Source organism: Phyllostomus discolor, chromosome 6, assembly GCF_004126475.2.
Source record: "Phyllostomus discolor isolate MPI-MPIP mPhyDis1 chromosome 6, mPhyDis1.pri.v3, whole genome shotgun sequence".
NCBI classification, from domain to species: domain Eukaryota; kingdom Metazoa; phylum Chordata; class Mammalia; order Chiroptera; family Phyllostomidae; genus Phyllostomus; species Phyllostomus discolor.
This window is the reverse complement of record NC_040908.2, coordinates 125144637-125172274: the sequence shown is the minus strand read 5'-3', so window position 1 is coordinate 125172274 and position 27638 is coordinate 125144637. Positions and strand designations below refer to the sequence as shown.

The 27638-nt window shown below is 43.3% G+C and overlaps 1 protein-coding gene across 1 annotated transcript in view; it reads right to left on the bottom strand.

The window, feature by feature from the left end:
- The window catches only part of DNHD1 (dynein heavy chain domain 1), a gene marked incomplete at its 5' end in the record, with an annotated part of 70781 nt that overhangs the window by 38210 nt on the left and 4933 nt on the right, over window positions 1-27638 (bottom strand). The window contains 15 exons of the mRNA XM_036029992.1: window positions 171-296; window positions 1636-1843; window positions 2376-2467; window positions 2822-3020; window positions 3122-3249; window positions 5847-6339; window positions 6837-6994; window positions 9679-9922; window positions 10013-10275; window positions 11797-11848; window positions 11980-12117; window positions 12225-12479; window positions 20197-20353; window positions 22742-22852; window positions 22934-23137. Of these exons, the coding sequence (XP_035885885.1) occupies window positions 171-296; window positions 1636-1843; window positions 2376-2467; window positions 2822-3020; window positions 3122-3249; window positions 5847-6339; window positions 6837-6994; window positions 9679-9922; window positions 10013-10275; window positions 11797-11848; window positions 11980-12117; window positions 12225-12479; window positions 20197-20353; window positions 22742-22852; window positions 22934-23137 (2828 nt within the window). The remainder of the gene's footprint in view (window positions 1-170; window positions 297-1635; window positions 1844-2375; window positions 2468-2821; window positions 3021-3121; window positions 3250-5846; window positions 6340-6836; window positions 6995-9678; window positions 9923-10012; window positions 10276-11796; window positions 11849-11979; window positions 12118-12224; window positions 12480-20196; window positions 20354-22741; window positions 22853-22933; window positions 23138-27638) is intronic.

Below are 27638 nucleotides of genomic sequence, written 5' to 3'. Positions count from 1 at the left end.
CTTTCACTGTGAATAAAGACCTAGTCACTTTAGCCCAAGAAATAGCAGTGAAGGAGGTCCTCACTCTGTCTTTCATAACTTCCCCACCCAACCCCTACCTCCTACCCCATCTCTCCAGGCCATCCCACTTCAGGTCCCACCCATGAGCCCAGCTGGAGGCCTGTACTCACTCAGGCCATGCAAGATGGTCACCCACTCCAAAGCTGTTTTGTATAAGTCTCCTGACTTTTGGACAGCCAGAATTTTGAACAACACCTGAAGACTTTCCTGGATGGAATCCTGCAGGCTGTTGTAATCTAAGGAAGAGCTAAACTGAGCTGGCAGTCAGAGGAGACAAAGGCAGGAGTGCCTGATACCCCAAATACACTGATACAGATCTGAAGCTATTCTCTAGAAGACCCAAGCATTTTTTTCTTTCACTCAACTGTATGTTCACCAAGAGCCAGAGTATGTTAAAAAACTTGTTTATGTGAGTTATAATTTCAGTTACAGAATTTAATCTAATATTATGTTAACCACTGAAATATGGGTAGGAAAAGAGTTATTGATTCTATGGAAATTATGAAAGGTTTCAGTAAGGTGAGTTGATAAAAACATATTAAATTAGGTATAGGCCAGCCAAATTTTTAAATTGGGAAATTATAATAAAAATCTTAAAAAGTTCTGGACTTAGGTAATTTCACAAATGTCTTCATGTCACTACTCAACTTTACAGAAACTGAAATTGGAAATAGTAGACAATGCACTAATGCAAGAAAGGATGTAAGAAATTCTATCAGTTGATGGCAAATCAAAGAGAAGTTCTGTCCTATGTTAAAAGATTATAAATAAATGCACACTTATATGTTTTAAGCTTAAAAAATCTTAAGCCATGTATGCATCATATTTTATGATTCCCTATGTAATCAATTTCTTAAATTTGCCAGTTGGGTTTCAATTGTGTTGGAAAGAGAATTTCTCCTTTACTGGCAATTCCCAAACTATACTATCTTAAGTGCATGTCCTTCTCCCCTTGCAAGTTTAGAAAAGTCCCCCTTCAAAAGTCAGAAAGAGGCCTCTCCCTAAGGGAAGGGAAGATTTCTCTGGCTCCCTCTGGTCCTTTGAAGCTGTCTCCTTTCTGAGAAGCTCCTGCCCTCAGTTAGGTGCTCTATCATGCACTTATCTCTAGTCTATTGTTTCTCTCTCACTGGAATGGGAGCTCCTAAAGAACAGGATTTCTGCCTGTAAATCTCAGTCTCCTGTGCTTGGCTCAGAGGAAGGTAAGTTTAATGAGGGAACAAAAAAGGAATGAATGAGGGAGTCAAAAGATCAGACATCAGGGTACAGTCTAGAGGACAGAGCATTAAAAGGTGGGGAGACGTGACTGTGAGGAATTTCTTAATACACCCAGAAGGGAAGGACCTTTGGTAAAGAAGCCAGGCATTGTGTGGGAGTGAGGGGGTGGGGACTCTCAAGATTAGCACTATATGGGAGCTATGTGAAAGACATTGTCTCAGAAGAGAACGATGTCTCAGGCTGCCCAGCAAGGATGGGGACCTGGCTAGAGAAGCCATATCTGGCAGGGCTTGGTGGATGTGGCAAATGAACATGGCCCCCTGCAAGGGACTGTCACAGGGCCACAAGGGCTAGTCTTACCTGAAAGGATGAAGGTGCCACTATCCTTGGCCACTATATCCCTGTGAGGGTTGCGGAGCATTTGTCTCTTAGAGCGCTCCAAGGCTGGTGGCTCGTAGGGCACATGCAAGATGAAGTTGAGCAGTCGCACCTGGCGCACTTCCCAGACCCGCTCCAGCTGCTGCAAGGTCTCTCGGGCATGCATTTGTTCGTTTTCATTCCGCCAGATCTGGAACAGTTGGGTCTCGGGAACCAGGACTGGGCAATGGCTCAGGGGATAACATTGGAGCTGGGACTCGAGGACCAGGGCTCAGGGGAGTAGAGGCCTCAGAGACAGAGAGTGGGACCATCAGGTTTCAAAGATAGGCCATCAGCAGCATACTTTGATCTGCTGCCCTGAAACCCACTATTTTGCAAGGCTCCAGCTGAGCAGACAATACCTCAGTCAGCTTGTGCTCTTTTGGGGCAGGGTCAGTATTGGGGGACATCTGCTATCCTGTATGCCCACAACTTTGGGGCTGCCACCCACTTTCTTCCCCTGGCTGGGGGTGGGTACATACTCTCAGTCGCAGAGAATCAGAAATGATCTGTCAGATCCCCACATGCTCCAGGCAGACCAGTGATCTCAACCCTACCTTCCATCAACCACAAACCAATGTCTACTATGCCCTTGTCTCAAGAGGCTGGTGAGCCTTAACTGGCTCTGTTAGAGCTTAGCAAACAGGACCTGGAACCACCTCCCACCCTCCAGTGGGCCCCACCTGATTGATTCGATCTGCAAACTCCAGCAGTGGACAAGTGAGCAGCTGGCCCAGTGTCAGGAGTTCTACATTGAGATTGCCCAACCCTAAGGCTGGAGGTAGAAGGGACAATAAGTCAGAGCAACAACAGTATATGGCAGATCTGGGACCCAACCCAACCCAGCCCAGCTCCCAGAGGGCAGATCTCAGAGTACAATATAGAGCCAAGAACCCCAAACCTAAGGTCCAGGGCACAGTGTACAGCCCAGAGCTCAGACTCCCTCCTGAGCCAGCCCAGGTTAGCAAGGAGGACCCTCATGGTAGTGTGGGGTTTATGATACTTTGGGGCAGGCAGGGAACAGCCCAGGGAGGGAAGGTGTTTCCAACAGGACTGGCAGGGAACTGAGTTGTTACATTGTTCTAACCACTATGTCCTTCCACTCCCCTCTACCTCTACTTAAACATACCTCGAAGGAGGGCTTGGAGGTTGAGGCTCTGCGTTGGGAGGCTACTCAGCTTGGTAAGCAAGGGCAGGTAGCTGCAGAAGTTCTCCAGGATGCATGTGGAGCACTGCAGAACTGGGCTGTGCAGCCCCAGAGTGGCTCTCAACCGGGCCGCCTCTGCCAGCCAGCCATCTGTCTTCTCCTGGGCCATAGACAGGCTGAACTGTAGGGAGAAGGGCTCATTGTCAGCGGGAGACTCTTCCCCACCACCCTCTTACAGACTCTCCATTCCCAGGCAAGTGCTTCAAGGAAGGGTGTCAGCACCTTGACAAAAACCATGCACTTCCATTCACTGATTGTCTCAGAGATGACTCGGTACAGGTGCCAGATGCTCTGCTGCTGCACAATAGGGTGGGTCCCACAGACTGGCAAGGGCACAGGACTCTCATCCCCTGTGGGACAGGGCTGGATGAGGCCTGGGCTATGTGTGGGGCAGGGGCACGAGGGGGAGTGGTCAGTGAAGAGCCCATAATGACAGAGGGCCCAAAAGTTCAGTGGAATAGCAGAGGTGGGGACAATCCAAGGGATGGTTATTCCAAGGATAGATTATCTGGGAAAATGCAATGGCAGTAAAAGGGAAGGGTTCCTCCTCCATTAGTTTCCATTTCATTCATCCCACTCAGGACATGGCAGGCTCTTTACTAGTGCTCGGATACACCAGGCATGCTCCCCCGTGCCGAGGGTCTCCGACTGGCAGTTCATTCTGGCACACTCTTCCATCAGGGAACCAAATGGCTAACTCCCTCAATAAATTCAAGTGCTTGCTCAAACCTCACCATCAATGAGCCCCCTGCAGCCCACCCGCCTTTAAGAACATTGCCCATAGCCTTTCTTATTATTAGTGCAGATAATAAATTCCTGTTTTTCCTAGGGGATAGTCTGACAGTGGCCAGAGGGGAGAGAAGAGGGAATTTCAGGGGGGAATGGGTAGGGATTACAGGAACAAATTTGGAGGACACATGGACAAAAACTAGGGGTGGGGGGTAACGGGGCGAAGGGGGGAGGGTTGGGTGGGTGGGCTGGAATGGGAGTAGGGGGGAGAAAACTGTACTTGAACAATGATTAAAATAAAAAATAAATAAATAAATAAATTCCTGTTTCTCCAATAGTTTACTTTGGTGCCCAAATTGTCCTGGGTCTGTCCAGTTGGTGTCCCTTCTGTGTCTTTGTAACATGTTCCCATCACTTGTTAAAAGAACTTAACATTTCCTTACTTTATGGCTTAAGAGGCATTCCTGACTCATCTTGTACCTGCCCTGCCATAGCCCTGGAGTCATCTGTCCTCTGAGGGGCTCTGGTTTCTTTCAGTGTGAGCGATATTAGAAACTCAGATCTGGGTACAATGTGGCTCCTTGCTAGTATGGACACCCACTTATAGCCCTATAAAGGTGCATGTAAATATGTACACACATTCAATGTGTGTATGTGTGTTTTAAAATGCAACGGAAATTGTAGAGTAGATAACCACAGGCAATGGAAGCTTATAAGACAAGTTCACGATATTTCCCCAGAACTCAAAGAATAAAGAAATGAATGATGATGAAAAAGATAAAAGAAATGGAGGAAAGTTCCAGAAAATTCACTCGACAAATACGAATTCTGGGAGGAGACCAGAACAAATATAAGAGCCACTATTAAATAATCGATAAACATATTACCTACAAAGGAAAAATCAGATTATCAGATTGATACCAGATTTGTCCGTAGGGCTACAGGTCAGAAAACAGTGATGCGACATCTGAGTTTGAAGAAAACTTCAGAACACAATATTTAGCCAAGCTGTGATATAAGGACATTAGAAAGTCATACTCAGCATAGGAACTTAGAACTATTTTAACAACTCTAGTTTCCATCTAAGAATAAATAAATTTATACAAGCTAAGAATTAAAAAATGGAGAGATGTAGTATTTCAAAAAATGGTAATACATAAACAAAACCAGGAATTCTTAGATATCAAAATAATTGTTAGCATGGTTATAAAGCAAAGCAAATGTGAAAGGTAATGAGCAAAAGATACACAATGAGAAATAAAGAGTAGTATTAATAATCTGGACCTAAGAACCTAGATTATTTTGACAGAACCTGGGAGTTTGGTGAGGAGACAGGAGTGGCGGAAGGAAGTAAAAGCAATGCTGTGGGGTTTCTGGGCCTGGTACCATAGGGTCTGAGTCCCCTACTCTGCTTTTCCACAAATGTCTCCAAACCTAGCAGGAAAGGTCAAAGATCTGTGGTCTATGTCAGAGTATGGGGTGAGGGGTCTCCCAATACTTAGCCAGAGAAAAAGTCCTTGCTGGAGTATGGTCCCAGGGTGCAACACCTCACATTTGGCCAAATAGCCCTGGGACTGAGGATGCCGGCGGGCAGAGGTGGTAATGGTATACTTGGCCAACAAGCAATTCAAAAGGATAGAAGTGACTGTATCTGAGGGGGAAAAAAGAACTTGGGCCCACAAAGTTCTTTATGTGCAAAAGGGAACAAGCTGCGCACTGCACAGGACAGCTGAGACCAATAGTTCTGTCCTGGTCTCCTGAGGACCAGCGAGGTGCGGGGCAGCTGCCTCTATGCCACACTAGCTGGAAGCAGTGGCTATGGAGCATGAAGACCTACGATTACCGGGATATGCTTCCTCTTTCAGGGCTGGGTTGAATAGAGCCACACAAAGACTAAGTACTACAGTAAGGATGCCTTCACATTCTCCTGCATAGGCTTTTAGTCCCCTGACGCCATCACATTCTCATAGAACATTCACCTGTTTGTCTTGCCTCCCAGACTGCGAGTTCCCTGTCTCCCTACTCTGAACACAGCACTATCACCAATGTATGAAGATTTTGTCCTGCAATTTTCAGATATAAAAGAGACTAATGAAGGTATGAGATTCCTGAAACTTGCTTAGGGTCACACAGGACACAAGACCCTGGGTCCAAACCCTCATCCCAGTTGGAGGGTCTGTCACAGGGTGGGAGCGCAGGGGGTTGGGACCCTCAGTACCAGTGAAGGTGGCATAGGCATGGTGCAGTTCAGTGAGGTAGCTGGCTGTGCCCTGGAACTGACGCTCCAGGGAGATGAGCTGGCTCTCAATTCTCTTCTGCTCTTGTGCAGGGTCCATGAAGGGGCCAGACAAGACCTTGTCAATCAGGCCTTCTAGCTCCGCCAGTGCTGCTGCCATCAGCTGCTGCAGCTTGGGCACAATGGTATGTTGCTTGCTGAGCAGGAACTCTGAGGCCTGGCTTCTCTCAAACTGAAATGCCTCCCATATATCCAGAAGCTGTGGGGCAAGCAGAGGGCAGTCAAGTCTGTGTGGCTGTAGGGGAAGGGGACAGAGAGGGATCGAGGACTCCCTGAACTGCCTTCTCACCGAGATGTCCAGTGCCTCATTTTCAGCACTAAAGAGGTTGAAGTGGTTGTGGATGAGTTCATGGAGTGACCGTATGTATTCCACTCGCTCCTCCAGCTTGCTGTACTGCTCATTGGCCTCGTTCAGCTGCAGGGGCCATAGTATGAGACCAGCACCCCCACAGCAACCCTGTGCACTGCTTTGGGCCCATCCCTGAGGGGCATTCCCACCTTCTGGAGGCTCCAGACTCCAGCAGTGGCCTTAGAACCCACTGGCTACAGGGGCCATCTGAGACCACATCCCCATCTGACCCAGGTCTCTCTGAAGACAGTACAGTTCCTCCCCCACTAAATCATTACTCTGGTGACACGGCAACAGATCCCTATCTGACTGTCACACAGAGAAGAACTTTGTCTCTGAAAGCAGGACTGTGTCTCTCTCATCACACCAGGGCCTCCTACTGCCCGGAGGAAACTGAGCCAGGTGAACAAGGTGAGCATTAGCAAGGGCAGGTCACTCATATGGGCACAGTCTAAGAGCATCAAGCCCCATTGGGAGCTCAGCGGAGACTTGAAGAGGATGTGCTAAGCATTTGAGCAGGATGGGCCCTGGGTAGGCTAGAAGGAAGGAGTGGGAGAGCCCACCTTCTGGGAGCACCGGGCAATGGCATGAATGTCTGAGTTGATGGTTTGGAAGACCTGGATGAAATCTGTGAGCTCTTTCATTAGCTGCTGGCTGCGGCTCCAGCACTCACTCTGTACCTGTGCAAGAATGTCCTTCCTGATGCTCTCCAGCTTGGATTCTGAAGACAGGAGAGGGCTAGGTGTTAAGGGGTGCACAAAAAATAAGCAAAGCTAGGAAAGTGCTGTGGGTCCAGAGGAGGAGCAGGAAGGGGACACCAGACCCTGGACTCATTCCCTCACTCACTGAACACTTACTGGACACTCACTAGACACTAACCAGACCCCTGCCCAGTGTCCAATCAGCTGCTATATACTGAGGCCTGTGCTGGGCACTGGTAGACAAGAGTGAGTGAGGGAGTGAGACAGAAAGGGTTTCTACCCTCAGAAGCTTACAGTATAGTGGCAGAGACAGGTATATAAACATATAATCCAAAACCAGTATGTTAAGTGCCCAGGAGTCCTCAACCAGGCATAGTGAAAGGAGAGGAGGCTGGAAATAGCCTCCTCAGAGAGGGGGACCCTGGAGCTGAATGTGTTGAGTAGCTAATGCTCCAAAGGGCAAAGGCACAGCACACAGGTGAAACAGCATGTGCAAAGGCATGGGGGTGACATGTTCATAAATAGCAGAATGCCCTACTAGAAATGAAAGTTTTCTGTTTGGGAAATCTTACTGCTTCTGCTCTAGTAGAAGAGGTACCAAGAAGAGTGTGTAATATGCCTTTTATTTTTGAGGGATAAAGGAGAGATGTGGGGCTAAAAGATAATCATGGAAGATGCCTTTGGTGATACGATCAGCCCCATTGTCTCTGAGGGCAGGAATAACACCAACATGGGACCTCATCAAATCTACGATACTGCTGATTAAGAGGCACCATTATTTTAGATGCAATTAAAAAAGAAACTAAACTCTGACATGCCATCAATCATAATACACCTCTGAACTTCAGAGATGTTAATGCACAGAGAAAGCAAAATGCAATACAGAAATACGGTATAATGTGTCCCACGAAAGAGAGTATAGAGTAATCACTTCATGTCAGATACAATGTCGACTGCTTTACCTGTATTAGCCCATCTAATCTTCACAAAAACCCTTTGAGGTAGATACTATTATTGTCCCTATTTTACAGATAAGCAAACTGAGGCTTGGAGAAGTTAAGTAACTTGATTAACATCACACAGTGATGGAGTAAGGATTCAAACTCAGGCAGCCTGGCTCCACTCTGTCATATTTTATATTTTGAGGGGTGAAAAGTAAATGGACTTATCCCCTATGAGTATCTCTTACACTGGAGAGTGGGACAGCAAGTTTCAGGGGCACATAATTGAGACATACTGGGTTATGGCCCTTTGGGAGTTTTGGAGGATGTAACTAAGAGGACTGGGCACCAAGAACTGAGACTGAGAAAGCCAAGAGAGAGGGAACTTATCGAGGGGCACTCAAGGCTGAACAGAACACAATGATGCAAACTTACCCTTTTTCAAACTATCCCTCTGGCCTATGACAGTAGCTAGGGTGCTGGTTTTGGACCAGCAGCGTCAGGCAGTGAAGACAGCAAGGAGTTCAACAGCGACGCCATGTGGTATAAAGGAGCAACGGATTGATAAAGTAGTTTGGTTCTTAAAGTTCGAGTTGGAAATGGATGGGAAAACAGATTTGAGAGCTATTTAGGAGAGAGAAAAATGGAAATGATTTGGCGACAGGTTGGATGTGGTAGAGTAGGGAGAGTAAAGTGTGAAGGATGAAGTCAAGTTTCCGGTGAGGACAGCCTACCAGACTGAGTAATGATATCATTCACTGTACAAAGGAGCCCAGTTAGAAGAGGAACAGAGAGAATAAAAAGGTAAAATCAGGTCATTAAGAAGGACGAGAGCAGACAGAAAGGGATAAGGTGACATGAAAAAATTAAGCGCCTACTGCACGCCATACTCAATGCTGGGAGCATTGCAAATAATATCTCATTCAATCCTCATTGTCATGACCCTGTGCGTGACTTCATTATTTTGTCCATGTTACAAATAACACTGAAGTTCAGTGATCTGAGGTCACACAAACCAGTGGAAAACAGAGCCAAGGTTCTGAACCTGGTGCTTCTCTCTTTGTCTGCTCTTTTTGAAGAAACCAGTTGATCCTGGACTAAGGATCAAGAAATCAAGAAACTAGAAAGAACACAGGTTTTCCAAGCAACAGTGGAGCAAAGACTGCCCCAAACAGGGTCAGAATGAAAGCAAGTGAATCACAGGTCCTCCCTGTTCCTCCCTTGCCAGTCTGAACCCCCTAAACATTTAGGACAGGAGTAGGGAGAGAGGGGAGGAGTTTCATGACCCATAAGATACCTAATGAGGAATGTGTTTTATCTGTTGAAGAACAAAGGCAGGAAGGGCTAGTACTTTCAAGCAAACTCTTTTGGGTCCCAGGTCCAAGGCCTCCCACCTTCATAAAGAAAGCATAGGTCTGATAATATCTCATATGTGCAGGAAATGGACATTAAAATTTTTCTCAGTTATATTTGATTGAACTACCCCTGCACCATAAGAACAGAGAGCGTCAGGTGACAGGAACATGATTCTGAAGGAGTATGGGGAATGAACAGAGCCAAAATGGATGAAAATGCTGTCTTCTTCAGTGGTCATGTCTACAGTTTCAAAGGGAAGGGCCCTGGGACCTGGGGCTTTGGGAAGCTCTACAGGTCCAGTGAGGGGCCTGCACCTTAGGTCCCCGGTGGACATTCTAGGCCCAAGGGGGGCCGTGTGGAGGAGGTAAGGAGGTGGAAGGAAAGGAGGGAGGATAAACAGCGCTCACCCATGTCTGCCTTTATATCACGGCAGCTCAGCAGCAGCAGCTTGCCTTTTGTGATCAACTCGGTAGGTATATTGGAGACACGGTCCTGCCAAATGTTCAGGCGGCTCACCAGCATCACGTAGTTCTTGATAGGACAACCTCTCATCAGCTCCACCTTCTGAGGACCCCAGCCTTGCAGGAATTCATAAATGTCTGTCATCCAGTGATATTCCCTGCAGAAGTCCTGCACCTCGCACAGCATGTCCTAGAGGCAGACAAGGTGAGTAGGGAAGAGGTAGGTGACTACAGTGGGAACTGGTAGGCATCATCCTACTCCTTAAGTCCCTGTTTTCACCTTCAGCAGGGCCTGTTGTACAGTCAGTGCCTGCTGGATTCGAGGGTTGTTATCCAGGTTCTCTTGCAGTTGCTTGTAATCGGTGGGCAAGTACTGGCCCCGCAGCCGGTGTCCATGGACCTCCAGAGCTTCAGTAATTGTGTGGGACCTCCAGGGCCACACCAATCCTATATTCGGGCCACAGAAGATGTTCACAGCATCGCTGGGCTGGCCCTGGGACTTGGGCATCAGGGATCTCATGTTCAAGTCCTCTTCATCTTCTTCTAGTGGGATACATGCCATAATTGTCCATCAGTGCCCTCCAGGACCCACACACAACCTCCTTCTCTAAAACATGTACACACACACACACACTCCCTGGTTATGAGTGAGTTTACATGTATATCTATATTACAAACACAGTATCCCAGACCCATGGAGGGGATTTATTTGTAGTTAGGGTTCAAGTAGAGAGAAGAACATTTAGCTACTATGAGCAGGAAGGAAAATATAGAATATTAAGTGGGTTGCAACTACATGGAAGAGCTGTAAAACAAAAGCGCTCTAGCTGCAAGGAGGTCTGGGAAGTGTAGTCTGTAGTGCCCCAACCCCTGGAGAACACAGGAGGAGTTGGATGCCAGTCCTCAGTATCTGCCTCAAGGAATATATCCTTGAGCCTGACCTCCCCTTACACTTCTTAGGAATTGGTGAATTGACAATGTCTGTATTTGCATTAAAATTCTGTACGTAAAGGGGAAAAAGTGTCAAAATATTTAGAAATTAGATGTGATACCTAATGTATCAGGCACCTAAACATTAGAGTGCCCCCCAACTCCCAAAGCTCAGTCCTCAGATATCTTACCTATAATTACTTTCTAAATGAGTTCATCCAGATTCATGGTTTTAAATACCATCTACCTGTTTCCAAATTTATCTTTAGCTCAGATTTATCCCTGTATGCCAATCCCATTTAAACAACTGCCTACTTCACATCTCTATTTGGATGTCTAATAGGTCCTTCAAACTGAATAGGGCCAAAAATGAGCTCTGATTTCTCCCAAATTTGCTCTTCCTGCAGTCTTCCAACTTCAGCAAGTGGGAACTCCATTCTTCCAGTTGCTCCAGTCAGAAACTTTAAATCATCTTTGACTCTTCTCTCACACACAACACACCCAGCTATCACAAAGTCCCATTGGCTCTACTTGAAAAATATATCCAGAATCCAACCCATTCTCACTATCTCTACAACTGTCTGCCCCCTCTCCCCAGCCCAAGTCACCACCAAATCTCACTGCCTTGTAATACTTTTCTACCTTGCCTCCCTACTTTAGCCCTTGCCTCTCTCCAAACTTGCCTGCCCGTTTTCCCTGATTTTGCTTGAGAATGGGATGCTTAAGACTATAGCTGGTCTTGCAACTATGAGACAGTAAGTTCAAGGATGAAAAAACACTTCTTATAGCAGCCTCCCCTATCACACACACCCTTCTAAGAGGATCAGCCCTTATCTATAGCACCTATAGCAAAACCCAGGGAGGAGTGAGGGAAGGATATAAAGAGCCTGGTACTTGAGAACAGTTTTGAGCCTCTGAACCAACCCTGGAAGCACCTACCTTGTGACTTCTTGTTATGTGGGATAATTGTTTTTATTGTTCAGGCCACTCTTATGGAGAAGGAAGTACTCAGGTTAGAACTGTTCCATCCACACCTAGGACCCGACTCTACGGCAATGCCATTAGCAGGCTGCATGTGGGTTCCCCCCTCCTTCCACCTTTCTTTCTACCCTATGCCTGGGTGTCCTTAAATACCTTCAGAGTACAGGGACTCCATGCGGCTCTTCAGGTCTGCAGACTGCATTACCTTTGTGCCAGTGTATGGAGGAAGGGCAGAAATGGAAAACAATGTGTGATCAGACCAGGCTGAGAGCTTCTGATTGCAGAAGATAAAATTTGGGAATTCCTACAGCCAGCCCCCCACCAAATCCAGAATACCTTCAGAACAGAGGCCTTGACAAAACGTAGGCCCCCATTTAGAATCTGGATGATGTTTTCAATACAGGGCTCATGAGACAGCCGGCCACCACTGTCAAAGACCAGCTGTGCTGAGAGAAAGGGATTCTGCCTTGGGGCCTGTAAAGAGGGTCAGGAGAGGTCATGGGGCTAGATGTCAGTATCTGCTCCATGCCACCTGGCCCTTGACTGCCTGCCCACCTCCACATATGCCCCCACCACCTCACTTGAAGGATGTTGGCCACAAAAGAGCTTATCTCCTCCTCTATGATAGACACAAGGCTCTGGCAAATCATGTAGTCCATCAGGCGGGCCAGCTGTCCCAGCTGCAGCAGCCAGGTGTCTGCCTGCTTCAGCTTTTGCTCTAGATGCTGGCACTGCACCCTTTGAAGGTATACAGAGCCTCGTCCTGTCCTGATGCTCTTGCAGTTTTTCACTCGCTCCTGCAGGCCCTGATGCATTTGATATGTATCCTCATGAACCTGCCGGCATAGAAAAAGGAAAACTCACTGGAGAAAAGGGTGTAGAGAGCATACCAGCCACCTACTGGCCTGTGCAAAACTCTCAGGTCTTGGAGCAAAAACCTAGAAGCCAGATATACACATAGAGTGCTGCTTTTTAGTAGAAATTAGCCCCATACATCTTTAGGTGTCCAGAGAAGATGCAAAATGGAGAGTATGTATTGAGAGGCTACAAAGTGCTAATTTGATAGGTAGGCCTATCCACTCAAAGCTACTAGGGTGGAACTCAAATAGAAAATTTGTGCATGTATAAATAGTTCCACATGGCACAGATTAGACAAAGAAAGAGAAAGACTGGGTAAGTAAGGCCAGAATAATTTCAGGATATGGACTCTAATCGTTGGGTCTAGGTGGTGTGGCCATTGAACCAGCATGATACTGCCTTATGTGCTAACAGAAGCTGTCTCTGTGTACGGACATAGACTTTCTATTGGATGGGTCGGGGCATGTAAGATAAAAGTCTGGGAGCTTCCTTGTAGGTTCTTCTCACATCTGGGAAGGCCCTCAGCCTACAAAGGCTGCTGACAGTTACCACCTCTCTGGGCCTGTCCTGTTGAGGAACAGAGGGGAGACACCAAAAAGATATTCTTGGCCAAGTGGACATTTTGTCCTTGCTGCTCTCCTGTTTTGAGGGGTTTATTTATTTTTTTTTATGCTCAATAGAGCTTGTGATTAGAACTACCTGGTGTCTGTGAATTGTATTTTATTGTGCTAACCCTGAGCACAAATCCCAGTCCTCTGAGCGTGTATGCTGTGCCTGAGCTAAGCACAGCATACACGCATGTGCTCTCAGACTTAGCGAGATGTCCTCTTCTGTGCTCCAGTAGTACTCTCAGTGCCTAGTGCTTTCCACTTCATCACACCTAGTCCAGTGCATTGTCGTTATTAGTTGCCTGTGGGACTCATCACTACCTCGTAAATTCTTTGAGGAGGAGGCCCCTGTCACACCTCATTTCACTTAGCTACTGCTGAATACAATTCCAGGCACTGGTAGTTTGCAGTAAATATTTGTAAGAGGAATGGGCCACATCACATTAAAGGACTCCCTGAGTGCCAATCAAGATAAAACCAAACAAACAACAATAATAATTACTACAACAAACATAATCAGAATACATTTTAAAACCTCATCAAACCACAATATCCTCAAAGTTCTGAGGAAAAATTTTAAACCTGGAATTCCATATCTAGCCACAGTGTCCCTGATGTTTGAGGATAAATGCAGACATTTTTAGATATGCAAACACTCCACAATTCTCTCTGGAAAAAAACTGCAACAATAGCATATTTCTGGCAGAGAAAAATATATACAAGAGGATAAAGTGGTCTGAAGCTCTGATGAGCACAGAAATTTCTGAAACATATTGTGAATTCTAAATGTGTAGGTTGAAAACAAAAATGTTCATAAATGATAAAGCAGAATTAAAATTCCAAGAGGTAGCAACATAATCTAATAGTAAGGGTAGAGGGTAAATGAGGAAGAGAGGGTAGGAAGGAAATTAGGAGAGAGCTAAGGTTCTTATTCTGCTTGGGAGAAAGATATGGATACAAATTCACACTTGACATGCAACAAATGTTCACTGAGCACCTAGTATATGTTATGCCCTATAATAAGCCCTAGAGACATATTAGTGAATGAAACAGATGAAAACCCCTACCCTCTTATGGGGAGATACAGTAAACACAATAAATAGGTAATTTATATTGTGTGCAAAAAGGTGATAAGTGCTATTTTAAAAAAAACACAGCAGGGAAAGCAGGGTCAGGAGTGCTGGCGATCATGGGGTGGGGGTTGCAATTTTAAACAGGGTGACCAGAGAAGGACTCTCTGAGAAGGTGCTCTTGGAAAAAGCCATGAAAGAGTCATAGTTATAAAAATGTAAGTTGAGCAGCTACACCTGTTGGGTGGCTGTATAAATGTGTTATAGATGCTTTCAACTGCAAATAAGAGGAAACTAGAGAAGTGTGGCTTAAGCAAGTAAAACGTTTGTGTGTTTAATATAATATGAAGTCCCTGAATGGTATATTGGCCCAATAATACCAATGAGAACAAAGCTCCTCCCATCTTCCACCTCCCCCATCCTCAACATGACTTTCATTCACCCTTATCTTGGTGAGTTGGCTTCTCTATTACCAGGAGTTTCATCAAAGGGTCCGGCAATAAGATAGGAGTAAAGGTTTAAAAGACATTCTAGTTGGACATGCCTCTTTTGAAACATTTTCCCAGTGACTTCCACTTATGTTTCATTCCCCAGAACTAAGTTATGTGACTTCCTCCAAGCTAGGAGTCTATGAAAAGAAATGAAATCGAGATTCTAGCTCTGGCTGGTGTGGATCAGTGGATTAAGCACTGGCCTGTGAACCAAATGCTGCAGGTTCGATTCCTTGTCAGGGCACAAGCCTGGTTGCAGACCAGGTCCTCAATTTGAGAGGGGAGGCAACCAACTGTTTCTCTCCCTCTCTTTCTCCCTCCCTTCTCCTCTCTCTGAAAAAAAAAAGAAATAAAATCTGTTAAAAAAGAGATTGTAAAACTAAGAAGGATGAGTAGGCACTGAGTAGTTCCTCGGCTACCATGAGAAGAATAAAAATATAACATTCAAATCATTAGAAGACAATAATGGCAGTGAAAGTGTAAATAATCCTATAATACACAAGAAATACAGAGAAGAATCAGAGGAATTGGAAAATACTAAAACAAAACGGGAAAAATAAGGCCAATTTTATCAATCATAATAAATGAGACAACCCTACTGGAAGATGTTGCTCAGGCTAAATGTTTCCCAGCTATTAATAAGAGATACACATCAAACAAAATAATAAGGGAAGGTTGAAAACAGAAAAAGAAGCAGCAAATTCTTGATATTCTTAATGTCAAGCAAGAGACAACTCTAGTAGAAAAATAGTAACAAAAATGAAGACTCTTTTATAACAATAAAGTCACTGAGAAACATTGTTATGAACCTTTCTTTATGCACATAACAACATGATTTTGAAAATACATGTTGTAAATGAAAAAATATCAAGGATAAATTAACACATCTATAAGTTACAGGGGGAGATTTTTAACATATATCTCTCAGAAAGGGAAAGAATAAGTGAATAAGAAATATCTCTGTGGGTACAGAATATTTGAATAAAACAATACATGAGCTTGGTCTAATACACATTTTCTCAGGTTGAGTTCCCTAGAAGCAGATCCTGAGACAGGAGTTTGGGGAAATGTGATGTATTGAAGGAACTATCTTCAGGAAATGAACCCCTAATGGAGGGAAGCAAAACAGGGAAGAGGAAAGTGCCAAGTAAGGTCTCAGCGAAGGCTGTTCTTGGTCTGATCTGGAGGGAGAGACAGCTTTGGAACGTGCATCATATTGTACGGTTGTCCCACTGTGAGACAGGAGCCAAAAAAGGGCAGAGGAACTGTTCCACATGAAAGAGACTGGAGGGAAATGCAATGTATGATTCTGGATTGGATCCTGAAGCAAGAAAAAAGAAATAGCAATAAAAGACAGTATTGGAATAATTGGCAAATTTTTAAAAGGATTGTGGGTTGGATAGAATTGTATTAAAGTGAAATCTTTTAATGTTTGGTAATTGTACTATAGTAATGGGAGAAAAATATCCTTTTTATTAGAAAAACTGGCATATTTGGGGGAAAAGGGACTTGATGTCTGCAACTTACTTTCAAACAATTCAGGAAAATAAGGAATATATACATAGAGAAAGAAAAACTATGAATGAAAAAGTAAATGGGACAAAATAATGTGGGAAAAAATATGAGAATTTATTAGACTATCCTTGCAACTCTCCTAGTAACTTTGAAAGTACATAAAAATCAAATTACATGAGAAACAGAAAGAAAGAAAGAAAGAAAGAAAGAAAGAAAGAAAGAAAGAAAGAAAGAAAGAAAGAAAGAAAGAAAGAAAACGGGCTTATTCCAGTAAAGCAAAGGTGGTCTAACACTGACGATCTGTCAATATTAATAAACTAAAGAAGGAAAATCCCATGATCACCAAAATAGAGAAAAAATCATTGGACCAAATTCAACACCCATTCATTATCAAGCTAGAAATTGATGAGCTTCCTTAAAAATTGATAAAAGGTATCTACCAAACACTCAATTTAATATTGTTTCTAATGTTTCAAATATATTTTAGTTATTCAGTAATGCTACAATTGAACAGGCAGCAGCATGCTTTTCTCTAGCACAGATAACAAACTGGTTCAGTAACAATTCAGTTACCAGCTGTGATGGTTCCTGATCTTCCCCTTCCCTATGCACTGCGCCCCCCACACACACACTTTGGGGTGACTGCCAGCAGGCACAGGCTCCATTCCATTCCACGTAGCACAGCAAGGGGCTCCATGTATTGCATTTGCTTGTCTTTTCACTCTTTTTATGGTGCTTTATTAGAAGTTAATTTAGCCCTGGCTGGCGTAGCTCAGTGGATTGAGCGTGGGCTGCGAACCAAAGCACCACAGGTTCGATTCCCAGTCAGGGCACATGCCTGGGTTGCAGGCCACAGCCACCAGCAACCGCACATTGATGTTTCTCTCTCTCTCCTTCTTTCTCCCTCCCTTCCCTCTCTGTCTAAAAAATAAATAAATCTTAAAAAAAGAAGTTAATTTAAGTGAATTTAATATAAACATATTTGTTGGGGGGGTTGGCTTTTCATTTTTTATATTTTGTTTAAAAAACCCTGAGCCTTGCCTAGGTGGCTCAGTTGGTTGGAGCATCATCCCATACACCAAAAGGTTGCAAGTTCAATCCTCAGTTGTGGCAGGTACAGGAGGCAACCAATCTATGTTTTTCTCTCACATCTCTTTCTCTCTCTCTCTCCCTTCCTCTCTCTCCAAAATCAATAAATACATCTTCAGATAAAGATTTTAAAAAAGAAAAAAGAAAAGAAACCCTGAGATAATAAAAATATTATGTCATATTACCTCTGAAAATTATTTGTATTTCCACTTGTCTTTTATCCACTGTGAATTAATTTTTGTGTATGGTGTAACAACTATTAGAAAACAATAATGTTTTAAAATACCATTTATAATTGCAATAAGAAAATATCCAGTATCTAATAATCAATCTAATGAAATATATTTAAGAACTCTAACAGGAAACCTATAACACCTTATTAAGGGAAATAAAAGAAATAAAAATAAATGGAGAGATCCATGTTCATGGATTAGGAAATAAAATGTTGTTAAGATATCAGCTCTCCTCCAATTGACCTACAGATTCAAAGCAAGCCTATAAAAAATCCCAATAAATTATGTTGTGAAAATTAACAAGCTAATTCTAAACTTTATATGAAAATAACAAAAAGTTGTAGGACTTATGATACCAGATATCAAGACTTACCATAAAGCTATAATAATTAAGACAGTGTGACCCAGACAAAAAGACAAAGAGAGCAGTGGGACAGAAAAGAGTCCGGAAACAGACATCACTATAATTAAGTGGGGAAAGGACAGTCTTTCCATAAATGGAAAATATAAAACATGACTTACTTCACATCATACATAAAAATTCACTTGAAATGGACAATAGATCTAAATAGGAAAGGTAATAAAATTTGTAGAAGAAAATATAGGAGAATATCCACATGACTTTGGGGGTAGGCACAGATTTCATAAACCAGATCAAAAGGCACAGACCACCCTGACTGGTGCGGCTCAGTTGGTTGGGTGTCATCCCATAAAGCAAAAGTTCGCTGGTTCAATTCCTGGTCAGGGCACCTGCCTGGCTTGTGGGTTCAGTCTCAGTTGGGGCACATATGAGAGGCAATCAATCAATGTTTCTCTCTCACATTGATGATTTTCTCCCTCTCCTTCTCCCTCCCTTCCCTTCTCTCTAAAAGTGAATTTAAAAATTTTAAAGGCACAGACCAAAAAAGATTGATAAAATAAACTTCAAGAAAATTAAGAACTTTTGTTAATCAAAAGACAACATTAAAATAGTAAAAGGGTTAGCCATAGACTCAGAGAAAATATCTACAATACATAATTTTGATGCAGGATTCATATCCAGAATACATAAAGAACTCCTACAATTAATAGGAAAAAAAACAGACAACCCAATTAAAAATGAGCAAGAGAGTTAGACACTTTACAGAAGAGGGTACTACATGGCTAATAAACATGAAAAGATGCTCAACATCATTGGTGACCATAGAAAGACAAATCAGAACCATAGTAAGGTACCACTGTTTACCCATCAGTTTGGCTAAAATTAAAAATCCTGATAACACTAAGTGCTGATGAGAACATAGGACAACTAGAAGTCTCCTATAAACTGGTAGATCTATAAACTGGTACAGTCACTCTAGAAAATTGTATGGCACTGTAAGATATACACATACTTATTTCCGCAGCCACTGGTATACATGCCTCCAAACAAATGAGTGCTTATGCCCACCACAAGACATATACAAGAGTGTTCAAAGCAGCATTATGCATAATAGTGAAAAATTAGATCCACCAATAAGAGAATTAACAAGTAAACTATGGTACATTCATACAGGGAAATACTACATAGCATACAAAAGAGTAGACCACTGCTACCTAGAACGTTATAGATGAATCTCATTATGTTGAGTCAAAAAAAAAAAAAAAGAGAGAGAGACAAACAAAAGAGCACATGCTGTCTGATTCCATTTATATGAAATTTGAAATTAGACAAAATTAATTTATGGTGACAGAGGTCAGAGTAGTGGTACCAGGGAGCTTACTGAGACGCTGAAAATGTCATCTATCTGAATCTGGGTGGTAGTTACATAGGTGTATATATATGCAAATATTTCAGTAAACTGTGCACGTGTAGTTTACTGAATGTAAATTATACCTTAATTAAAAAAATACTACTGACTATAAAAAAGTTATAACCAGTTTTGTAACATTAAAACAAAGTGAGATTTAGACCTGGGAGGTAGAGAAGGCCATGGAGCACGTGCCCCCTCCTTCTGCCCCACTCAGTTTAGTGCAATGCCAGGTCTGGCGGTTGTCATCTGGAGGACAAAGACCATTCTTCTGCATGAATGTACCAAGGGCCTCCTTCACATCCCTTCCCATTTTCTCAGTATCTCGGTGGGTCCTCCCTCTCAGAACTGGACTGTCTGCATTAGCCAGAGAACTGTGTGAGTATCCAGCCCCACGGGACAGGCAACAAACAATGATGAGGGATCATGGGTAAGAGGCAAGTACACAGCAGGACCTCCCAGGGCCCTGGGAAGGGGGCATGTACTACACATGGAAAGTAGGCAAAGTTAAGAAGGATGCCATCACTGGATGCTTCTACTAGCCACAGTGCCTGCCAAAGTTGCAAGATGGGTTAAAAGATAAGCCTGGCTGCATGAAAGATCAGGATTCCAACTCTGAAATTCCCTAGTGTCCCTGGGACAAACAACTGAAAAATAAATGTTGTTACATTCCTTTCCCTCCCTACTCAAGGCCAGGACCAACCATTAGGGAAAGGCTGAATCCAAGCCTCTGCTGCTTGTTACTGATCCAACCACCCCAGAGAAGAGACTGCTGTTGCTGGGCAGGTCAATGGCTCTGAGTCAACGGCAGAGTCCACAGCAGCCAGGGGAATCCCAAGAGAGAAGCTTAAGTCAAGTGGAGGCTGATACCTTCAGCTTGGAGAAAAGGTTCACAATAAACTGACCAAATGGCCTCTTACCATTTGAAGGATGGATGTGCAGAGGTACAGGCAGTGAGAGAGCAGCTGCAGGGCCTTGTGGTTCTCCTTGGCTAGAGCCCGCTTTAGGTCCAGCAGCTCGTAGCTCCGATCTGGCTCCTGGGGCAGCCACGTCACAGAGTGCAGCTCCTGCAGAAGCCTGGAACCCAGGGCCAAGCTGGTCAGAGCTGGCATCTCAGCTCTCTTTCCTTGGACATATTTGACTTCTTGCTATCCCAGCTCACCTCAGAAATGAGCAAAGATTTAGAAAAACTGTATTTCCAGGGACTGACAGTGACAGCTTCTTCTTGAGAGTTATTTGGAAGAATTCAAGCCCAGGAAATTACTGGCTGGGGAATTCTTTGGGAGAGGCCTGGGGTATGTGCAAATGTTTACACTGAGTGATCTTTCTGCCAAGAGAGGGGGTCAAATAGATCCCAAGGTCTGACTTAGAAGGAGAGACTACGAAGGCTTCCTCCTTGGAACAGGAGAAGCTGAGGCCCCTAGAAGTCTAGATGGATAGGATCAAAGGTGAGGAACCTGCAACTTCTCTATATGCTGACTATCCCTGAAGAAACCTACTTCTATTATATAGTCTCATCCCCCAGCCCATCTGGAAAACTACCACATCTCTAAACATCCTTGAAAAAGATGAAAGACCACCACACCAGTAAGCAGAGGAAAATCACAATGGATGTTATTTCTTCAGTACCTATTGAGAAGCACTGAACATGGTACTTTATATTCACAGTCTCATTTAATTCTCACTGCAGCTGAAAAATCTGTATGTCTAGTTTTCAGATCAGGAAGCTGAAGCTCAAAGAGTAAAGTCCCGATGGGGATGGGAATATAAGGGGGCTAAATGGTAATGAAAAAAAAAACTAAAAAAATGTTTTGTTTCTCTTTGGCTGCATTGTAATCAAGTCAAAGAGATTATTTGTAGAAGAGATGCCTGCTATTCATATATCATTAATAGAGTTACTACTTGATTTCAATTTAGGAATGTGTCTCAGAAGACCAACATAACAACTGCAAAGCACCCAAGAACAAAGCATAATGAGACTCTCGTAGGAAGTGTGCTACATTGTTCTGAAGTGGTCAGCCACACAGGAAACACAGGAGGCATTACCAATTCTGCAGCCTGTATAGGACTTTTGAAAATGTCACTTATGATCTCACAGCAAATGCTCCCAGTTTATCTCCTGCATTGTCAAGGCAACACTCGGGGGTGATTTTGTAGGTTACTTATCTCTTCCTGAATTGGCTGAATCCATGTTTTCCTGCTTTCAGACGTGTGTTAGGCAAAGCATGCATTTAATTTGCTGGAATGGTTTCTTTACCTTTTATTTGAAATTAAGAGTTTAGTTAAATAACTGATGTTGCTTATGGCCCCATAACCACATGATGATGTATTTCTTTAGAAGTTTAAAAATGCATCGATTGGTGTTCTTTTGAATAAACTTAAGATGGACTAGAAGTTGAATATAAAAAAATATAATGATGGGTGTAAATGATTATATTTTTCATATTTAACTGAAATTAAAGTGCATTATTTAAATTAATTTTTTAAAAACAAGAGAAGTCCCTTGCTGGTGTGCAGGATTTAAATTCAGATCAGTCCAGCCTTCAAGCCCTCATGCTGCTAATTTCGCAGTGATGATTGGACGAGGCCGGAGGACGCCTAGAGCAGAGGTTACAAACTGGCAGTCCAGGGGCCAAATTCAGACTAAAAGGTTTCAAATGTACCACTAAGAGTTGGCCAGTGTTTTAATAAAACTTTGAGCTAACTAGTTAAAATAAAGAAATTTTACAACAAAATGTGGATTTCCAGGAAATCCTGAAAAATAAGGTGGCCGACATGCTGGGCCTATACTCCCAATGGCAACAGTCAGCTGGACCTGAGCGTGACCGTCCGCTGCAGGGGCGACCACCAGATCACAGTTCCCAGGTTTCACACCATGTGGCCCCGAACCCACCTCGGGTCTCCCACGGCTCTTGCTTGGGCCCCGTAGGCATTTGTCACAGAAGATAATTGGGGTGGCTGAGGAGTGCAGAGAAAGGAAGAGAATACTGAAAAGAGGAACAACTGAGCTTTTCCAAAGAAAGAATTCAAGTAATACGGTGGAAAGTGCAGGCAGTTTGGATTCAAATGCCTGAGTTAGATCCCCAGAATGATACTTAATAATTGTGTGATCTGGGCAACCTGATGTAGAAATACTTAATTATGTGGTGATATGTTCAGAGGGGAAAAAAAACTGATTACTTAACAATATGTAGAGTCTGATCACAATTACATATGTGACAGAAAAAAAGACTAGAAGGAACAAAATAATGCCCCCCCCCAAAAAAAAAGACTAGAAGGATATGCAACAAAATGGTTATAGTGGCTACTTATGAGTGGAGGGATTAAAACTCTTTTTCCTTTGTGCTTCTTTGTATTTTCCAAGTATCCTACAAAGAACATGTTGTTACCTTTTATAAAAACAGTAATGGTAATGGTTACCTTTTATGAAAAAAATCCATCTAAGTTGAATTTTGAAGACCTCACCTGCTGACATGGAGCAGTGCAGCCCCAAAGTGAGGCACAACAAAGAGCAGATGCTTCCCCAGGAAAGACCGGCACCGAAGCAGCCCCTGGTACTTCACATGCTTCTTCCAGCTACAGATTAGAGGGCGGTGAGGACATGCTGCTTACCCTCTGCAACACTTGCCCCCAAGCCCCACACCCGTCATCACCTACCGGGCCCAGGCCTTGCGTAACAGGCAATTCTTGAAGAATGGGATGAACTGGAGCTGTTGCCAGAGGACAGAGTGGCGGTGCCAGGTACCCAGTGCTATGGTCTCAGTGCCCTCCACAGGATGTACATGCAGGATCCCAAAGGGAGAGAAGATGTAGTGTTCAGGATTCACCTTGCTTGGTGGCACTACCACCAGGCTGTAGGGCCTTTAAAAAAGGGTTCTGATCAGTGGGAGTTCTGGGAACTTGTGCAGACTTCAGGAGGGAACAAAAGGGAGAGATTTGAGAAAAAAAGAAGGCAGTCAGGAAAGAAGGTAGTAGAAAGTGAGAAGAGGGGAAAAAGATCAGAATGATCTTCAAAATAGGAAGATGGAACAACTATTATTAAGAAGCCAAGGATTGATGGGAAGAAAGAAGAAGACCCTTAACCACTTCCAAAACGTTCCTATCTCCAGACCTAGATAGCTTACATCCCATTAAATCTAAGACTGCCATCATTTGTAAGATACAGTATTTTTTAATGAAACACTAAAATAAAATATGCTGCCACTATGAATCTCCATCAGTCTGTAAGGTACATCACAATTTAAGAGATGTTGAAATGTGAAAAAAAATGTGCATCTTGGAAATTATAAAATACACATATCTCTAGACACTGAAATAGCACCAGAGATAATCACAGAATGCCATCTGGAGTAATTGAGGGTGGGGAAAGGCAGGAGGCAACTAACTAGAAGACTAAATCCAGGCCAAAAAGAGGAAAACTGCCACCTAGAGCCATCTTAAAATCCTACTAAATTCTCTTACTTCAGAGAAATGCACCTACATTTCACATTAAATACAATTTTTTAAAAGATTTTATTCAACCATTTTTAGGGAGAGAAGGGGAAGGGAGGAGAGAGAGAGAGAGAGAGAGAGAGAGAGAGAGAGAAGCGTCACTGTGCGGTTGCTGGGGGTTATGGCCTGTAACCCAGGAATGTTCCCTGGCTGGGAATCGAACCTGGGACACTTTAGTTCCCAGCCCGTGCTCAATCCACTGAGCTACGCCAGCCAGGGCTTACATTAAGTACAATTTATATGTAGCTATATAAGTTACATATTGTTGCAGTAAACTAATTAGCGTAATGCTATGTTTGGGCATATTTAATCAAACACTTATTAATTTTTATTTTGCTGTTTTCATAACTTGGACCCAGGAATATTTCTAAGTACTGAGTATATTTTATGCCCTTTGAAGCTGTATATCCTGTGCTGGTTCTATGCCCATAATGCCTACAAGATAAAATGATCCTCTCCTATCTCTTATCTCTCTCCACTTTCTAGAATACATTATTAAGCAAATGACCTAAGAGTGTTCAGATGTATTATAGAATGAACTAAGTCAAGTTATATAAAAACTTTATTTCTGACAAAGTAACTAGATCTTTCGAGTACTATTATCCCCAAATTACAGATGAAGAAAACAAACACTGAAACAAAGAGAGGTCATAACTTTGCCCAAGGCAGTTAAGGAAAGAATACAGGACTTAAACCAGATCTACCTGACTCAAGCCTCCTCTCCTAACTGCTGGGCCATTACTTCCCACTGGACAGCTACCCACCCTAATTGAGCCCTAGCTGTCCCCGAGGGACACATCTGTCCCTATGACTCTCTTAATGGAGCTACTCTTTCTGCACAGGGCCAGGAGTTACAGAGTACTGCCCTCATCACCAATGGCCACTGCTCCTTTGGGGGTATTCACTCATTCTACAAATATTTATTAAGCCAAGTACTGTATCAGGCATTCCATTTACAGCAACGAACAACAAAAGTCCAGTTCCTATTTGCATGCAGTCCATGCAGTTTAGTTAAACCATTGATCAAGTTCCCCTTCTGTCCAAATACTGTGATTGGAGATGAGGACACAAAAATTACTACATAGTCCTTGTCCTCAAAGAACTCAGATCAATTGGAATATTAAGTGATACCAGAGAGTAATGGGGCAAGTGAAGATCTTCCTGAGTCCCAGACCCCATATACTCAACTGCTTCTGAAACGTCTCAAACTTTATGTCTCATGTGTACCTGAAACACAGCAAATTCTATACTGAATTAATCACTTACCCCTTCCCAATATATTCCTGCATTGGATAATTCATTCATTCATCCATTCATTCATTCAACAAATGTTGCTGACTTTGTACTCTATGCTAAACTGTCCTAAACCTTGAGGATACACTGCTAAACATTACAAACAAAATCCCTGCTCTAATAGAGCTCTCAGTCCACTGGAGAAGGTAGTAAACTTAATAAATTGGGGTGTGTGTGGCAATACTGTTAGTGTCATAGGTGGAGGGAGTGCAATTTTAAGTGGGGTAGTAAGGGTGGAGAGGGGGTAGTGGAGCAAACACTCTAAAGAAGTGAGGGATAAATTCTTCGGCAAGTATGAATCAAAATCTAGACCAGAAATTAATAAATTTAAACACATTGAAAAAAGCCCTGTTATATGGCAGATAAACAAAATCAAACACATGCCAGGTTTCTACTGGCTGATGCGCACTAAAAATTCGAACCAATACTCCCCCTTGAGAAGTAGAAAAACTGGGCAAAATATCTGGATAGAATATGAAAATCATCTGTATGAACCCATCAGAGAACCTACAAATTAAACCCCCTGGGCTTTGGGTTGGGAACCTAGTTACAACATATGTTAAACCAAAAAACACCTCCTTCCTTGCTGTGGATCCTAGGCAACTTCTGCTACTTCTGCTCTTTGTGAGTCTGTGGACAGCTCAGCTCCTCCTCTCAGTGTATGGTGAGTGTAGAGTAAGCCAGACACACAATTGCCTCTATTGGAATCGACAGGGGCCTGTTTGGGAAAAAAGCTACATCAAATGTGAAACTCGCCTCACTGGGTTTCTTCCTTGGCAGATGCTGGCCCTGAAATTATTCACTGCCCTTTCAGTTCTCTTGCTCAGTGTTTCTTGTCTCTCTATTTGCCTAATTATCTTTGATTGTGCTGCTTCTCCGAAGATGACTGAGCTGATAGTTTAAAGCCCTAAGCTTATAATTTTCTTTCTGTAAGATTTCCACCATGGTCATCTCTTCCCACGTGTCTCCACTATTGTTACTGCCAGGCAGTTGGGTGTAGCAGCCGCTAGGCAGTTCATCGTATTCCACCAAAAGAGATAATTCAATTATTTGTGGTAGCACTGTCACTAGAGTCTTACCACCCATTAACAAGGAGCTCAGTACTGCTCAAGGACAAGTACATTTTCAGACCAATATCAGAATCCCATATTTAAGGTTCATTTCCTGGGACTGCTCATGATACCAAGTACTGTATCAGTCAGTGGCATCCAGGCAGGAAAACTGGAACCACACTAAGCATTACAACAAAGTAAATTCAACAAACAAAAAGAACGTGCTTTTTCTTGTTGTTGTTGTTGTTGTTTGTTTGTTTTTTATGAGAGAGGGGAAAGGAGGGAGAGAGGGAAAGATCACTGTGTGGTTGCTTCTTGCACCCCCCCACCCCCCCATTGGGGGACCTGACCTACAACCCAGGCATGAGCCCTGACTGGGAATAGAACCAGCAATCCTTTGCTTCGCAGTCTGGGTTCAATCCACTGAGCCACACCAGCCAGGAGAAAGAATGTGTTTTTTAAAAAGGTATCAGAGGACTGGGAAAGCAAAAAGGGAGCGCTAAGGTAGCACAGAGGTAATAACTGCAGGAAATGGATGCCAGCCCCAGAACTAGAGGAACAAAGGGAAGAAGTTTGGGTTCTTAGAAGCTATGAGCATGCAGAAGGGATTGTAGAGTTGGAACCTGAATTTCTAAAGTGATGCTTCCTGGCTGCTACCAGTACCTAGGGATTTGGGAGGAGAAGCCTTGCAGAGTTGACACTCAGAATTCCGACGGAAAGGTGTCACCTGGCTGGTATTGATACCTCTCAGGATCATGAAGAGGCTGATTCAGCAAGTGCTTGCTGCTACCAGCATGAAGGACCATTTCTGGGGCAATGATGACAGGAAGAGCAAGCAAAGGAAGGAGAAAGTCCCTTCTCCTCTCCTGCTATCTAGCCTTCTTCTAACACCCCCTCTTAATCAAACCTAACTGGGGGCCAGCTGAAAAATAAGAAATGAAGTTCTCAGTCTTAGCTGAAGTATCACAAAGCAGAAAGAGGAGTAAAATTAGAGCCAATACACAACAGCTTAATAGTTGGGTCAATGCTCTCAGCGAATGTTTGCTAAATGAATTGATTTTTACATGAATGGATGACACTGATCCATAGTGCTACCTAAGTCCAGGAGAAAAAGTTCAGTGTGTACAGGAAATAAGACTCTCTGAAAGGATGTATCAGATATTGCTTAAAGGCATGGACTTTTGAATTAAGACAGTCCTAGGTTTAAGTCCTGTTTCCACCACTTATTTGGCTTTGGACAAGTCACTTAACCTCTCTATTCATCAGTCTACTCATCTTATGTATGGAAATAATAATAGCACCTACCTGGTAGGCGAGGATTAAATAGCACATCTCACATGTGTATTAGCACAGTGCCTGGTATGCAGAAAAGCTCCATTAATGGTAGTTATTATTAGTACTGAGAAAAAGTGAGACTTGAACAGGGTTTTTGAAAATCTATAAGATTTGGATCTAATGAAAGAAAGTGAATAAATGGCTCTCAAATTAGTGGGAGGAGGAGATATGTTTATATAGCTCCAGAGATA